Source organism: Xenopus tropicalis, chromosome 5, assembly GCF_000004195.4.
Source record: "Xenopus tropicalis strain Nigerian chromosome 5, UCB_Xtro_10.0, whole genome shotgun sequence".
Lineage (NCBI taxonomy): Eukaryota > Metazoa > Chordata > Amphibia > Anura > Pipidae > Xenopus > Xenopus tropicalis.
In genome coordinates, this window is record NC_030681.2 from 55,085,755 (window position 1) to 55,099,313 (window position 13,559).

Below are 13,559 nucleotides of genomic sequence, written 5' to 3' on the forward strand. Positions count from 1 at the left end.
TCACACTAGCATTTTTTGGGGCCTTTAGAGTGGGTGAGCTAGTGAGCCAAAGCAAGACGAAGCCAGGGGGGCTGGATATCAAGGAAGTGTCGCTAACGGACACGGGCATATGGGTTTGGTTGAGGAGGTCTAAGACGGATAAGTGGGGAAAAGGCCGCCAAATAGAATTGGCGAAGTTAGACGGGGGGAATATCTGCCCGTGGGGATGCTTAGGGAGGTTCTTGGAGATACGACCCAGGTCCATGGGCCCCCTGCTAATCCATGAAAACGGACAGCCGTTGACGCGATACCAGTTTACCGCAATACTTAGATTAGGTCTGGAGAAACTAGGAAAACACCCCAAGGAATATGGCACGCACTCATTTCGAATTGGGGCGGCCACGGAGGCAGCAAGGGCGGGCCTGTCGGAAGAGTTAATACGCAAGATAGGGAGATGGGAGTCACATCGGTTCCGCAGCTACATCCGACCGGCGCTCTTGTAGAGGTGGGAAGAAAAAGGGGGAGATAATAAGTTGCAGTGTTATATGTGTGGTTCTAGTTTTATTGTCTTTTAAGGTACTGAAAGAATGGTGTGGCTGATTGGACACTCCTACATCCACTGGGCAAGCCAAAGAGCGGCAGCCAGGCGTGCGGGTAAACAGTTGGGAGTTCCGGAGAACCAAGCGAAGGTGAAATGGTTTGGGTTTAGGGGGTTACGATGGCCAGATTTGCTCGACAGGGCAACGAAGATAGCAGCAACGGAGGCATTGCCTGAGGTGCTGGTGATCCATGCAGGAGGCAATGACATGGGCCTAGTGGCACAAAAAGAATTGGTGAGGATGATGAAACGGGACATAGACACGCTGCGCTCACGCTGGGTGGGGGTACAAATGGTATGGTCAGAGATGGTGGGGAGGCTACATTGGAGGGGCGCCAGAAACCAGGTAGCGATGGAACGGAGTAGAGTGAAAGTGAACAAGCTGATGAGTGCTTACATTAGGCGCATCGGGGGAACAGTGGTCAGGCACAAGGAGTTGGAGTGTAGATTGCCCGGTTTTTATCGCAGTGACAGAGTGCACTTGTCGCCAGTCGGCCTGGATATGTTTAACATGGGCCTGGCTGATGGGATAGAAAAGGCCTTGCAGCTTGCAGTTGGGCGGGCGCATCCTGGGTAAGGGGTCACCCTGGAATGCTAGTGGCGGAAGGTTAGGCCTGAGGAGAGGGATTACAGCCATAGGTCGGTGGGAAATGGGGCTGTGGTGGAGAGAGAAAGGGGTCTAACCTCAGGGAACTGTGTACGGTGGGGGCAGATACAGCTGCCACAAAGCAGCCTTCAGCGGCTTATTGTTATTATTGTTATTATTGTTATGACTGTTAACAACAGACTAAGTTATATTATTTAATGATATGAGTTGTATTGTTAAACAATTTTGATACTGTTGTAAATAAACTGGCTGCGGCCTTTTCTACCAAAAGGTGGTTGAGTGAATGTCTCAGGGGGAACAAAGGAGGTAGGCTTAACGGTAAGGGGGGTTGGCAGAGAGGGCCACGGAATTGACGCTGCCCTTATCAAGGGGCCCCGTTAGAAGCGAGGCAGGAGTGAGGGCACGGGGCCATGATGAGGTTAGGAAATGGCCCGGGGATAGGTGTTTGGGGCAAAGCATTATGGGAGATGTAGTCCGGGAGGTGATTGATGGAGGGAACGAGGAAGTAGATAAAAGGGGAGGAGAGCGGAAGAGGGCAGCCATTTTGTTTGCAGCAGCTCCCACCCTCCCTCCCTTAGATTTGGGGAGAAAGTAAAAGGGACATAGGGGTAGGCGTTAGAGAGAAGGACATAGTCGCAGCTGGGGTGTGATCGGAACTAAGGCAAGGTGGGCGGAAGGTTAGGCCTGAGGAGAGGGATTACAGCCATAGGTCGGTGGGAAATGGGGCTGTGGTGGAGAGAGAAAGGGGTCTAACCTCAGGGAACTGTGTACGGTGGGGGCAGATACAGCTGCCACAAAGCAGCCTTCAGCGGCTTATTGTTATTATTGTTATTATTGTTATGACTGTTAACAACAGACTAAGTTATATTATTTAATGATATGAGTTGTATTGTTAAACAATTTTGATACTGTTGTAAATAAACTGGCTGCGGCCTTTTCTACCAAAAGGTGGTTGAGTGAATGTCTCAGGGGGAACAAAGGAGGTAGGCTTAACGGTAAGGGGGGTTGGCAGAGAGGGCCACGGAATTGACGCTGCCCTTATCATGTCATTTTTGGGGGATTGGAGGAACTGAGCAAAACGCACAAGGGTTTTAAAAACAACACTGATGGTTGTATAGATATGCGTGTGGGGAGTAATGCAGGGGAATTACATCTAGCTTTGCTATTCCACTCATTAAGTATCAACAAATATATCCTGTTTTGAGAATAGTGCAGACAGTCCCTTGCTCTGTGGGTTAGTATACTTCTATATCTATTGTACAGCAGTTCTAGAGGAGCAAAAGTGCGCACATACACACACACACATACACACAAAAAATTACATCAACAATGTATTCAACATAAAATGACTTTATACACTATTATAAATATTATACATGTTTGCAGAAGGAACAGTTCTAAGGCAAAGCTGTGGAAGTATTGTCCCTCCATCTTTTTGCAAGGACACATCTCCTTATCCTCACCAAACCAACTTCTAGCTATGGATCATAGGAGTCCTACAAAGCTGGATATGCTTTCCATTGGTATAATTAAATAGAGCTATAAATAGTCAAAATTAGGAAATTGGCTAGTGATTTACTAGCATCTAGCAGGTATTATATGTTACAATTTGTTTTACCATTTTTATTTATTTTATTATAACACCTGCAACAATTTTTGATTTTACTTTCATTATTTACATTACCAAACTAAATGCAGAAAATATATTAAGACAATTAAAAAGATAAAAATAATATCCTTTGTTGCAAAAACAAGTCACCGTGTATGTTTTTTTTGACAATAATGTTATACATTGCTCTTATGAAGTGTAATGAATACATTACAGTAATGAGTTAAAATGAAGGTGATGTTTCATATGCAGATATTGTATATTTATAATTAATACAAAATGATGTGAGCATTGAAAGATTAGGATCTACTGGTGGACCCCACATTTTCTGTACAGTACCATCAACTGAAATTTCTCAGTTCTTGTTATCTTCTTGATAAAGTTTCCATTTGTAAAATAAGCTGCATTAATGTTTTCAGAGGCCAAATGTCAATAGAAACAAGTTTTTGTCCTATAATGATGGAGGTGTCACAGAAGCCCAAGAAGGTGCAAGTCTGTCATGTGCTGTGACATCATATTGGTTTTCTTCAATTTCGGTGGGGGTACCCTCATATATGGGTGATCCCATGGTGGGGGAAGGAACTATCTGATTGTATGGTGCATAAAGCGATGTTGAGCTCCGAAGATACTGTGACCCAAGTCCATTGGCAACTGATCCTGTTTGAGGCAGTGGGGCGATTGTACTGTTGCTTACTGACCATAAACTTGGATATTGACTGTAAAAAGGAATACAAATATAAAACTTAATTCACTAAAACTATTACAGCAGCAGTAATGCAAATAATACATAACAAAAACACTAATATTGAAGAATTACTGATTGACCTTGTGTCTATTTGAAAGGTACAGGGTAGCAGGGAAACCATTTTGGTTAAGGTGTATGACATAAAGCACTATGACCAATGTAAATGATATGTAAGACTTTTTTGAGAAACTGCTAAAGCACTATACCCTAATCAAAGTAATTGTTGTATAATAGGCCAAACCAATTGCCCGTATCAGTGACTTTTAATAGGTAAGAGATGTCCAAGATCAAAACATTTTTGGTAACTTAAAATTTCTGTTTGTACTTGCAAAGAATAAAACTCAGGGCTAATTTAGGGACCAGTATTGATATTTAGACAAGCCATCTGTATTTTTTGTATTTTCGCAGAGCTATTCTCCAGAATGGTAGGCCCAATATAATTAATATAATTAATGGTGGTCTTATGCTTTTAAATGTTGGTCTTGGAGATCTCTTACCCATAAAAGAGGAGGACCAGCCTGTAGGACTAATGCTTTGGTCAGGAGACAATTTTCCAAAAAATTTTACATAAGTGAAATAAAAATGTGGTTCAGATCAGCTGGTGTCTTCATAGCATTTTGGCCATAGAGAAATATGTACCACAGTAATCAATGACCTCTAGCCACACAGTAAAAACGAATTCATAACTTCTACAGTTTCCATTTCCAGGAGGATTGGTTAATACTATTTGTATTGAAGCACAAAAATAACCATAATGTAAAATAATTAGCAATTGTTATGTCACAGCTGTCTTTGGCTTATATTTCCAAATGTTTAATATACAAAAGGCAAAGAAATAAACAAAAACCAGGATTGAAATCTTGTTACCTACCAAGAGTTAGATGGGCTTCCATTTGTGTGATTTATTGACAGCATGCCGGTATGGGTTTGCATCTGTAAACCAGGCCAGTGGTCATTGGATTGGAACACTGGGAGACATGCAGATGAGTTTTCAGTGTAGCTTGCTGCAAGAGAAAAAAAACACCTTATTGTTAGAGAAACAGAGTCAATAGACCTTTTGTTGGCATGCTATGTTCACTTACAATTTGTTGAATGGCAAACATCATATGGATAGCGTATCAGTCATTTCAGTCTGTTGGTGTACATTTAATTGTCTCAACAAAAACAAACTTGCTGTCCTGTTCAGATTCAGTTTGTCTCATTGGTATTTTGTATGGGTGCATGCAATGTATGTAGCAGCCACACTACAGTATAAAGAATAGGGAATTGCAAGTTATAGCACAATTATATTCTTTACAGAATTTCACATGAGCACCATTCATTGATTACCTAAAATACCTGGTATCGGCTCGATAAAAACTATGTTATTCCTTTTGTTTGCAGAAAGGGGCCTTTTTATTTACAATAAAATTAAAAGCCATATAAGAACAATATGCACTTATTTTAACATGTCTATTGCTGCACTTATTTTAACATGTCTATTTTAAAACTGTGGAGAAAGTTTACCAAATGGTAAACAATTCTCCACAAAATGTCCCAGAGGAGAAGACCTAGTTCTATTCACTATTCATATGTTTATGACATTGCTGCTCTGTGTTGATGAATTGAGTACTAAATTCTCAGTTCATCCTTATTAAATGACATCACCTAGGATAGATTCCTTTTTTCTGTCCGAGAACACATGCAGCACTTTTGACATCAATAGGTTGAAAACAAATCCCTATGCACAAACTGGATTTTGTAAATAGGACAGTTGCTGTTTTAAAAGGGTTTCTACTGCATTAACACTCTTAAATAGGCGCTTGCGAGGGGACATGATTACTCTGTACAAGTACATTAGAGGGGATTATAGGCAGATGGGGGATGTTCTTTTTTCCCATAAAAACAATCAACGCACCAGAGGTCACCCCTTTAGATTAGAGGAACGGAGCTTCCATTTGAAGCAGCGCAGGTAGTTTTTCACGGTGAGGGCAGTGAGGTTGTGGAATGCCATTCCTAGAGATGTGGTAATGGCAGATTCTGTTAATGCCTTTAAGAGGGGCCTGGATGAGTTCTTGAACAAGCAGAATATCCAAGGCTATTGTGATACTAATATCTACAGTTAGTACTAGTGGTTGTATTTATAGTTTATGTATGTGAGTGTATAGATTGGTAGGTGTGGGTTAGGTGTGCTGGGTTTACTTGGATGGGTTGAACTTGATGGACACTGGTCTTTTTTCAACCCTATGTAACTATGTAACTATGTAAATACAAAAAATGGTCTGTAAAAATGCCAAATCACATTGTATAAAGCTTTAATGTATCAAATGATACATCACAAGGCTTTTTTGTACATTGGGTAGCCAGAAGTTTATTTATGTTTAGCATGCTTCTGAACTCCACAAGTGTAATGAATACTTACGAGGAGAATTGTTCCTGTGGGTATAGGGGCTGGGGTAAGGTGAGGATCGGTGGTTTCTTAAAGTAGTATATCTCTCGCACCCATGTGATGAGGGAATTGATAGTGGTGCTCCAAACTGAGAATGATGATTGGAAGAAGAACAGAGTGAACCAGTTCCAGGAATCAGCCAATTGCCTACTGGAAAAAGGATTGTTTGTAAAAGTTTATTGTTAAGGGATACTGTAATCAACCACTTTTTTTGTTTGTGTGGAAGTTTGTAATGTAGACTAATGTTATGTTGTTTTGTAATAGAAATGTCTGCATATTTTAATAATGTGCAGTAAAGTTTGCATACAGTAGATATGTGTATTTCCTGATAGTTGTGTCATTGTATCTACTGCCTTTGTCCGAATGCAGAACAGAATGTCCTGCCATTCACCACTTCTATTATGATAACTGAATGAAATATTTAGCAAATGTATAATGTATAGTTGCATTAATATAAGTGCTTCAGTGAGACATGTCAAAACTTACATTGTGAGTAACCAGACTGCTGACCATTTTCTGCATCATCGATAAAATCCTTGTGATCACTTCTGGTATTAGAAAAACAAAATGTTGGAAATTAAAACAGGAGCATGTTTATATGTGTGTGTGTATAAGGTGTTCAGCCATTTATAATCTGTATAACAGACTGAGAATAAAATATTTGAACTTTATTGGAAATTCAAGTATTAAAACGTATAATACCTTTCTTTGGCATCAAGGAAAGCTTTAGCAAATGGATTGTGTTTAATCTTGAGAGCTGTAATCTAAAATAAAAAAAATATCAAATGTATACCTTGTTAAAATGTTTTAATAGGATACAAATTGTATTCTAAACTACATATATATTTAGATAAGATAAGTATAGTAGGCTCTCTAAATACTAGATCTAGATCAGCTTCACAAATGTACTTTAAATTATGTAAATGTTAATTGTCAACCTATTGATAAATATAATAAATCCAGCTTTGGCCTGTTCCTAAAGCTTTATATTAATAGAGCACTATATTATATTGTACTATATTATTCTTAAAAAGACAGAACTAGGAACTGTTTATGCCACTAATGAAATAAAGTGCTAATAATATAATCCACTGTTGAAATATGATTATAAATACCCTACTTAGCAACGAAGTTAGCAACTAAGAACTAACGAACCTGGAACACAGTAGAACATGCCAGTGGAAATAGTTGCCTGGGTGACGGAATATTTGTTATTGAGAGATTTCTTTTTTGTTCTCTTTACTTTAATGCTAGCACTGAGGTGTGGATTTTCAGAGGAAGGTGAGGATTTAGAGGAGTGGATTCTAGTAAATGCCTTTACATTAATCCATCACCCATAGCTGAGTAATGAAATGCTGGACTCATGACATTTTCATCTATCTCTACAAAAATTTGACACCTTTACAATTGCTGAATTCAAATTAATGAATAGTAATTAAGGGGAGATTTAATATACTACAATGTTTAAGCATCCAAAGAAGCCGAAGAAGGGAAAAAAGGAAGTTTTTTAGTAAGGGTTAGGAAGGATTTGTTTGAGCTAAAGGTTGAGCTTCCTAACTGGCCATTGCCACTGGGTGCTGGATGTTTGTGTCCCTCCATCATGCTAACTAAAAATATTGGCACTACTTTTCCTTTGTAAAAATGTAACATATTTAGAAAAGAAATGATTATCACATCAAAATGTTATTGCGCCTCTTTAAACAAAAACATTCTGTTTAAAGGGTTATGGCCATTCTTGCTGCCTTTGTAGTTGCTGAGATGTTCTCAATGGACACTGGTTTTTATATTTATTAGTCTACATTTTCTTTAGTTATTTAGCATTGCTGCATATGGTCTGAAAACTTTCTTTAATAAATTTTGTTTACCGTTGTCTTAATATTATAATATGTCCCTCCTGGTACTGTTGGGCATCACTGTTTATACCTACATGCATCTCTGGCTTTGAATTTTGGGCAGATGTTTCTCTTCGTTCATTTTTAAATACTGTAGTGGAAATGCCTTTTTTTGCAGACACGGGTCTACAAATGGATGTATTTGTTACCTATTTTTATGATCACTAACAGAATAGACTTTCACAGGTTCACATTAAACCTGGGTAAAAGACATCTGTGTGATTGTAATATAGTGCAATATATTCATATTTTTATTATTATAAGTGCTAATAAATCTGGTTGCTAATGAATGTAACTACAGAGTTTCTACTGCTTTTAATAATAAACACAACAATATCAGTAAACAATAGCAAAATTGTGATTAAAACAAACATATATCAGTACTTTAAGTGAACTAAGGGGTTTTACTATAATAATCTAATTCTGGCAGTTTTGCTTTTCTCTGCCATTTATTTGGTTGTTGAGAGTCATCACATTATCAAAATGTTACCCAACCATGTTACCCCACTTTTGTGCAATGAATAATAAGTTCTTAGTATCTTATCGTTCTAAACTTTCAACCAAAACAATTCAGAAGTGTTTCCATGAAATGTGAATTGTGGGCTACACACTACAATCAATTTGGAGTTTGGAAATGATCTATAAGAAGACAAGGTGGTCTCTTACCTCTTCATTCTGATATGCTGTCACAGCTATGAACTGTGTCTCTGGAAATGAATGGCTTGTGATCATTTTCTGTGGTCCCCCAACTCTTACTATATGAATTCTGGGTTCATACTTATGCAACGAATTTAACATAATCTGAAATGAAGATAAAGATCTGTCACAGGGCAATAGTTTAAGGTAAAATATCAACCCATTATAATTAGCAGGCCACTATTTTAATGATGTGACTGACTTACTAACTTGACTAATTCTGTAATTTCACACATTACACGTTAATGAAATTATCTTGCTATAGTATCCTGCATGAATATTATATGACAGGAATCGTGTATTGTCACTGCTGTACCCTTTGGAAGCAGGTAGTAAGTCTTCTATTGCTCATCTAGCCTACTGCACTTGCACTAGCCAACAAGTAGACAGAGCGAGCCCAAATGACAAGTCATTGCCTGCAGCACAGGGTCTCCGTTAACACTTACTGGTTTGGCAACTGACATTACAGGGCACTTTCAGAGATTTTTAGATTTTTAGTACTTAAGCACTGTGTGAAAATCCTTAGATGGCCTTACTGCCATCCACTACTCATATTTTAACCTAAGTTCCTTGGGAATGATCTGACATATATGGTGTTTATGTATATAGTTTGATAAAAATAATAATGTGCCCTAATTATGTGCCTTGCTTTACCCCAAAAGCAGACAGTTTATGGGGCCATAAGCTGCAGAAAAATACCTGTTTTCACTTGTACATTATGCCCTGTTCCTGCTGAACTAATGGCTGTCATACAGCTATGTAGTTAAAAGAGTACTGGTTCTGCAGCTAAGGATTTGGGGAGTTGTTGTTCAACAACAGCTAATGTACTAATGGAGTTCTTGTATTCTATTATCATTTTGATAGAAATACATAAATATTACCTGGCCTTCTCCATTCATTTTGTTGGTGAGTTTTACTTTACTAAAGGAAACTGGTGCTTTCATCCAATGAGCTCCAAAGTTGGGTGAGTCTGGGTGGATATAAACACAACTGGGGGCCTGGGGCTCGGGTTTGCCACCTGGAACCCATTCTCCATTGACATACTTCCAGCGGTTGTTATCAGCAGTCACAAAATCCATTAAAAAAGAGTACATAGCATTTGGGTCCAGACCAGTGACACTTATTTTCAGCACAGGAAACATTCGCCTGTAGTAACATAAAAAAAATATTATAATCATACATGTGGTTCTTGGTACTAAAAATAAACTGGAATTTAAAATACTGTACAAATGTGCATTCAAATAAAGCCTAAAACATAGGAGGGCATTGAGGGCTGCAATTTACAGCAGGGCATTATATGCGAAATGAGTAATTTGCCTATCTTGTGTCCTGAGTCATTGTGGAGGGGCAGCATATGAGGCCTGTTTATAAACTATAACCCACATGCTTACAAATATCACTGTGTTTAAGGGACAGATGCCCTGTTCTACATTCTACACAGCAGGCATTAAACCTGGGGCTCCTTCATTCATTTTGATTGTCTGGTTTGCAAAGTGAGAGCTACAAAATACGACAACGTTTTAATAAACATAGACTGCATTAATACATATATTTTATAACATGGCTGATAGTATTTAGCCCTGTGCATATGTGCTGTGACATTTGGTTAAACTTGTATCTGAGATGGGAATTTGTGTGATTGGAAATTAAGTGATTAAAATAAAGTCTATGAGAAATGGCCTTCCTGTAATTCAAAACTTTCTGAATAACAGGTTTCCAGATAACGGATCCTATACCTGTGGTAAATGGATAAAATCCTAATCCTAAAAGCTCTGAATTACAGAAACACCATTACAGGTATAGGGCCCCTTATCCAGAATGCACGGGACCAAGGGTATTCGGAATTATTTGATTAAAATGGAGTCTATGGAAGACGGGCTTTCCGTAATTCAGAGCTTTCTGGATAACGGGTTTCCGGATCAGGAATCCCATACCTGTACAGGTATAGGATCCCTTATCCGGAAACCCATTATCCAGAAAGCTCCGAATTACGGAAAGCCTGTCTCCCATAGACTCCATTTTAATCAACTAATTCAGAATTTTTAAACTACTTTCCTTTTTCTCTGTAGTAATAAACCAGTATCTTGTAATTGATCCCAACTAAGATATAAATAATCCTTATTGGATGCAAAACAATCCTATTGGGTTTAATTAATGGTTTATTGATTTTTTGGTAGACTTAAGGTATGGAGATCCAAATTACGGAAAGACCCCTTATCCGGAATACCCTTGGTCCCGAGCATTCTGGATAATGGGTCCTATACCTGTATAAGCAAATAATTCATTTTTTTTTCAATTTTCTTCTTTTTCTCCCTTATAATAAAACAGAAGTTTGCACTTGATCCCAACTAAGCCACATCAGTCCCTATTGGTGGCAAAATAATCTGATTGGGTTTTATTAGGTTTAAACATTTTTTAACAGACTTAAAGCATCGAGATCCAAATTACAGAGAGATCCCTTATCTGGAAAACCCCAGTTCCCAAGCATTCTGGACAATAGATCCTATATCTGTAGTATAAATAAAAAATAAAGCTGCCTTAACACAACCAGTGACATTTATACATACACACATGGTGCCTTTTTTTGATAGCAGGGTGTTACCATTTTTGTGGTGTATTTCAGTCGTTAAAGTGGGAGTTTATGGGATAATAGTACTAGTGCTTAATAATAAAGTAACTGAATACATATTTTATGGATATTAGTAAAGATCCATCCAGTACCCTATTTTTAAATAATAATCAATTTGAAGTTGGGATTTGTTAGCTAGAATGTAAGGAACTGGGGTTTTCTAAATATGGGGTATTTCTGTAATTTGGATCACCATGCCTTCTAAAAGTTATTTTTTTTTACATTAAATAAACCCAATAGGATTGTTTTGCCTCTAATAAAGATTATTTATATGTTAGTTAGGATCAAGTACAAGGTACTGTTTTATTATTACACAATTTTTTTTTTTTTTAAATTAGATTTTCCTAAGATGGACTCTGTGGGAGATTGCCTTCCTGTAATTCAGAGTTTTCTGGATAAGAGATTTCCAGATAAGAGATCCGGTACCTATATTAACTATTAATATCTAGTAGAATTAGAGCTAAAGCAACTGGACTTTCCATAAAGTCCAGTTGCTTTAGCTACTGTGGCTACTGTGGCTATCAAAGGATGAAAAGATTTCTAAAATAAATTAAAACTCAACAAATAATTTAATAAATAAATATTCTATTTACAGGTGCTGGTCTGCACAGATAATTTCAATGTCAACAAAAGTTTTAACTTGTTACTGGCCCAAGGACTATTTTAGGTATTAGCTGGGAGTCAAAATGTAGGTAGGCCTGTACAATTACTATCTACCCCTATTTGCACCATTGCAGGAAAATCTAAACAAACCTTTATTAGTATGTATAAATAAATATGTATAGAAGGAAAATTGCACATAAATAGTTCTATTCTACATTAAGGACTGGTTTCAATAAATACTGAAGCAAGCATATATATATTTAAATACAAAAATAACAGGAAGAAGAAGGAAATTTAAAGGCCAAATTTCTGTATAACGTTGTCAATATTATCAGAGATAATACAGGCAGGCAGTTTTATTAGGAAAGGTCCATATTCTCTTACCTTCCATTCTTGGTAACTATCATTTCATTGGTAAGTTCCTTAAACCTTATCCAAAGGTCTGTGTCTTCTAAATTGACTTTAAGTTCCCTTTCCGTGGGGTCCCCCTTCTCACTTCCAACTTGCAGTTCATTCTCTACAGCTGTGAGAAGATGATCCATTCTACAAGGCAGGTTTTTCCCACAACTCTCAGCTGTGCCTGTGCTCATTGTATTGCTGATGCCTCTTCTGCACGAGTCCCCAGTGCAAGATCTCTGCTCAACAGGGTTTGGGAAGTCACTGCTGAAGTTCTGCTCAAAAGCGCTGGGATAATCACTAAAGACTCCTCTTGTCCTTCAAGACATAACATGATTGGTGGAAGGTTTCTTTTGATCTGGGTTATTCTCTTCCCTGATTGGTGTGAAGTAACTGCAGGTATTAGCCCATTCTAAAGTTAATTGCCCATCAGATTAAGCAAGAGTCTATGTAAATATCTAAATGTTTGCACCTACATGGAAGAACACAGGTGCCATAAGGAAGAGGTGGGTCCAGGGCTTCCATAACCTGCTTTCACTTTAATAGCCTTCATTAGGAATTAACACCTAGGAGAATTAAAATTTCAAATCTCTGTGCCTGAAACCCCCAGGTTACTAGATGTGGCTGGTGTCACACATGCAGGAGATTTTATTAGGAAATCAGCAGGAAATAATTCTCATCCCTATTTTACAAGCAAAGGTGTCAAACCAATCTACAGAATATGCAAAAGAGCCAGAGCTTTGCCACTTTCCCCAAGATCCTGCTCACTGGGAGTGTGACTGTGTACAGGGCAAGTTACAGGAGTTTATAATGTGGCTTTTCAGAAATTCTTTGCTTCTTAGCTGTTTCCCAGTATTCTAAAGGGATGCTCTGAATATCTTTGCAAAGGGAAGGAAAAAGAATTTTCTTGCACCAAAGGAAAAGAAGGAGGCAAGTTAGTGCAGGGCAATATGAAATCAGAACAGGGAAGCACAAAAATAATGTTTTAGTCCACTGTTTACAGTTTGACACTCAGTTTAGGCATAACAAACAGAGAATAATATGAACATTCCAGTTACATTCCATAAAATTGAATTCAGAGTATTGCATTATCCCTAAACAAGCGACCAAGACCACAGTGGAAAGTGTATAATGAATATTGAACTACCCCAGATAAGACAGTAAATTCAAAGCAGAAAATTGATTCAGAGAATTGGGGAGGATGGATTTGTTGGCACAGGTGTCGTAAATCTCGTGAGTTGGAATATGAGATCTGATTCTAGCTAGAGACAGGATTTTGTGTGCTTTGACGTGAATTTGACATGAAGAAGCTGTCTAGCGAAATGCACAATGGGGTGGCAGGGGGCATATATTGTGTGAGGGCTCATATGGGTTTAA

At 38.0% G+C, this 13,559-nt stretch overlaps 1 protein-coding gene across 2 annotated transcripts; it reads right to left on the reverse strand.

The window, feature by feature from the left end:
• Positions 1–2,514: 2,514 nt before the first annotated feature.
• On the reverse strand, positions 2,515–12,488 carry tbxt.2 (T, brachyury homolog, gene 2). Of its 2 annotated transcripts, none has more exons than XM_012962862.3 (8): positions 12,171–12,488; positions 9,436–9,700; positions 8,525–8,659; positions 6,669–6,730; positions 6,453–6,514; positions 5,940–6,113; positions 4,410–4,542; positions 2,515–3,509 (listed from the first exon to the last, which is right to left on the reverse strand). In XM_012962862.3, exons 1-8 carry the CDS (start codon positions 12,374–12,376, stop codon positions 3,245–3,247), a joined length of 1,302 nt encoding a protein of 433 aa, XP_012818316.1. In that variant the 5' UTR covers positions 12,377–12,488; the 3' UTR covers positions 2,515–3,244.
• Between the last annotated feature and the right edge of the window lie 1,071 nt (positions 12,489–13,559).

Coding starts and splice junctions, on each gene's coding strand:
- tbxt.2 (XM_012962862.3), bottom strand. CDS start 12,376: ATGAGCACAGGCACAGCTGAGAGTTGTGGGAAAAACCTGCCTTGTAGA. Junction 6,731..8,524: donor CAGCATATCAGAATGAAGAG/GTAAGAGACCAC, acceptor TTTTTATTTTAG/ATTACAGCTCTCAAGATTAA. Junction 6,114..6,452: donor GCAGTCTGGTTACTCACAAT/GTAAGTTTTGAC, acceptor TTTTTCCAGTAG/GCAATTGGCTGATTCCTGGA.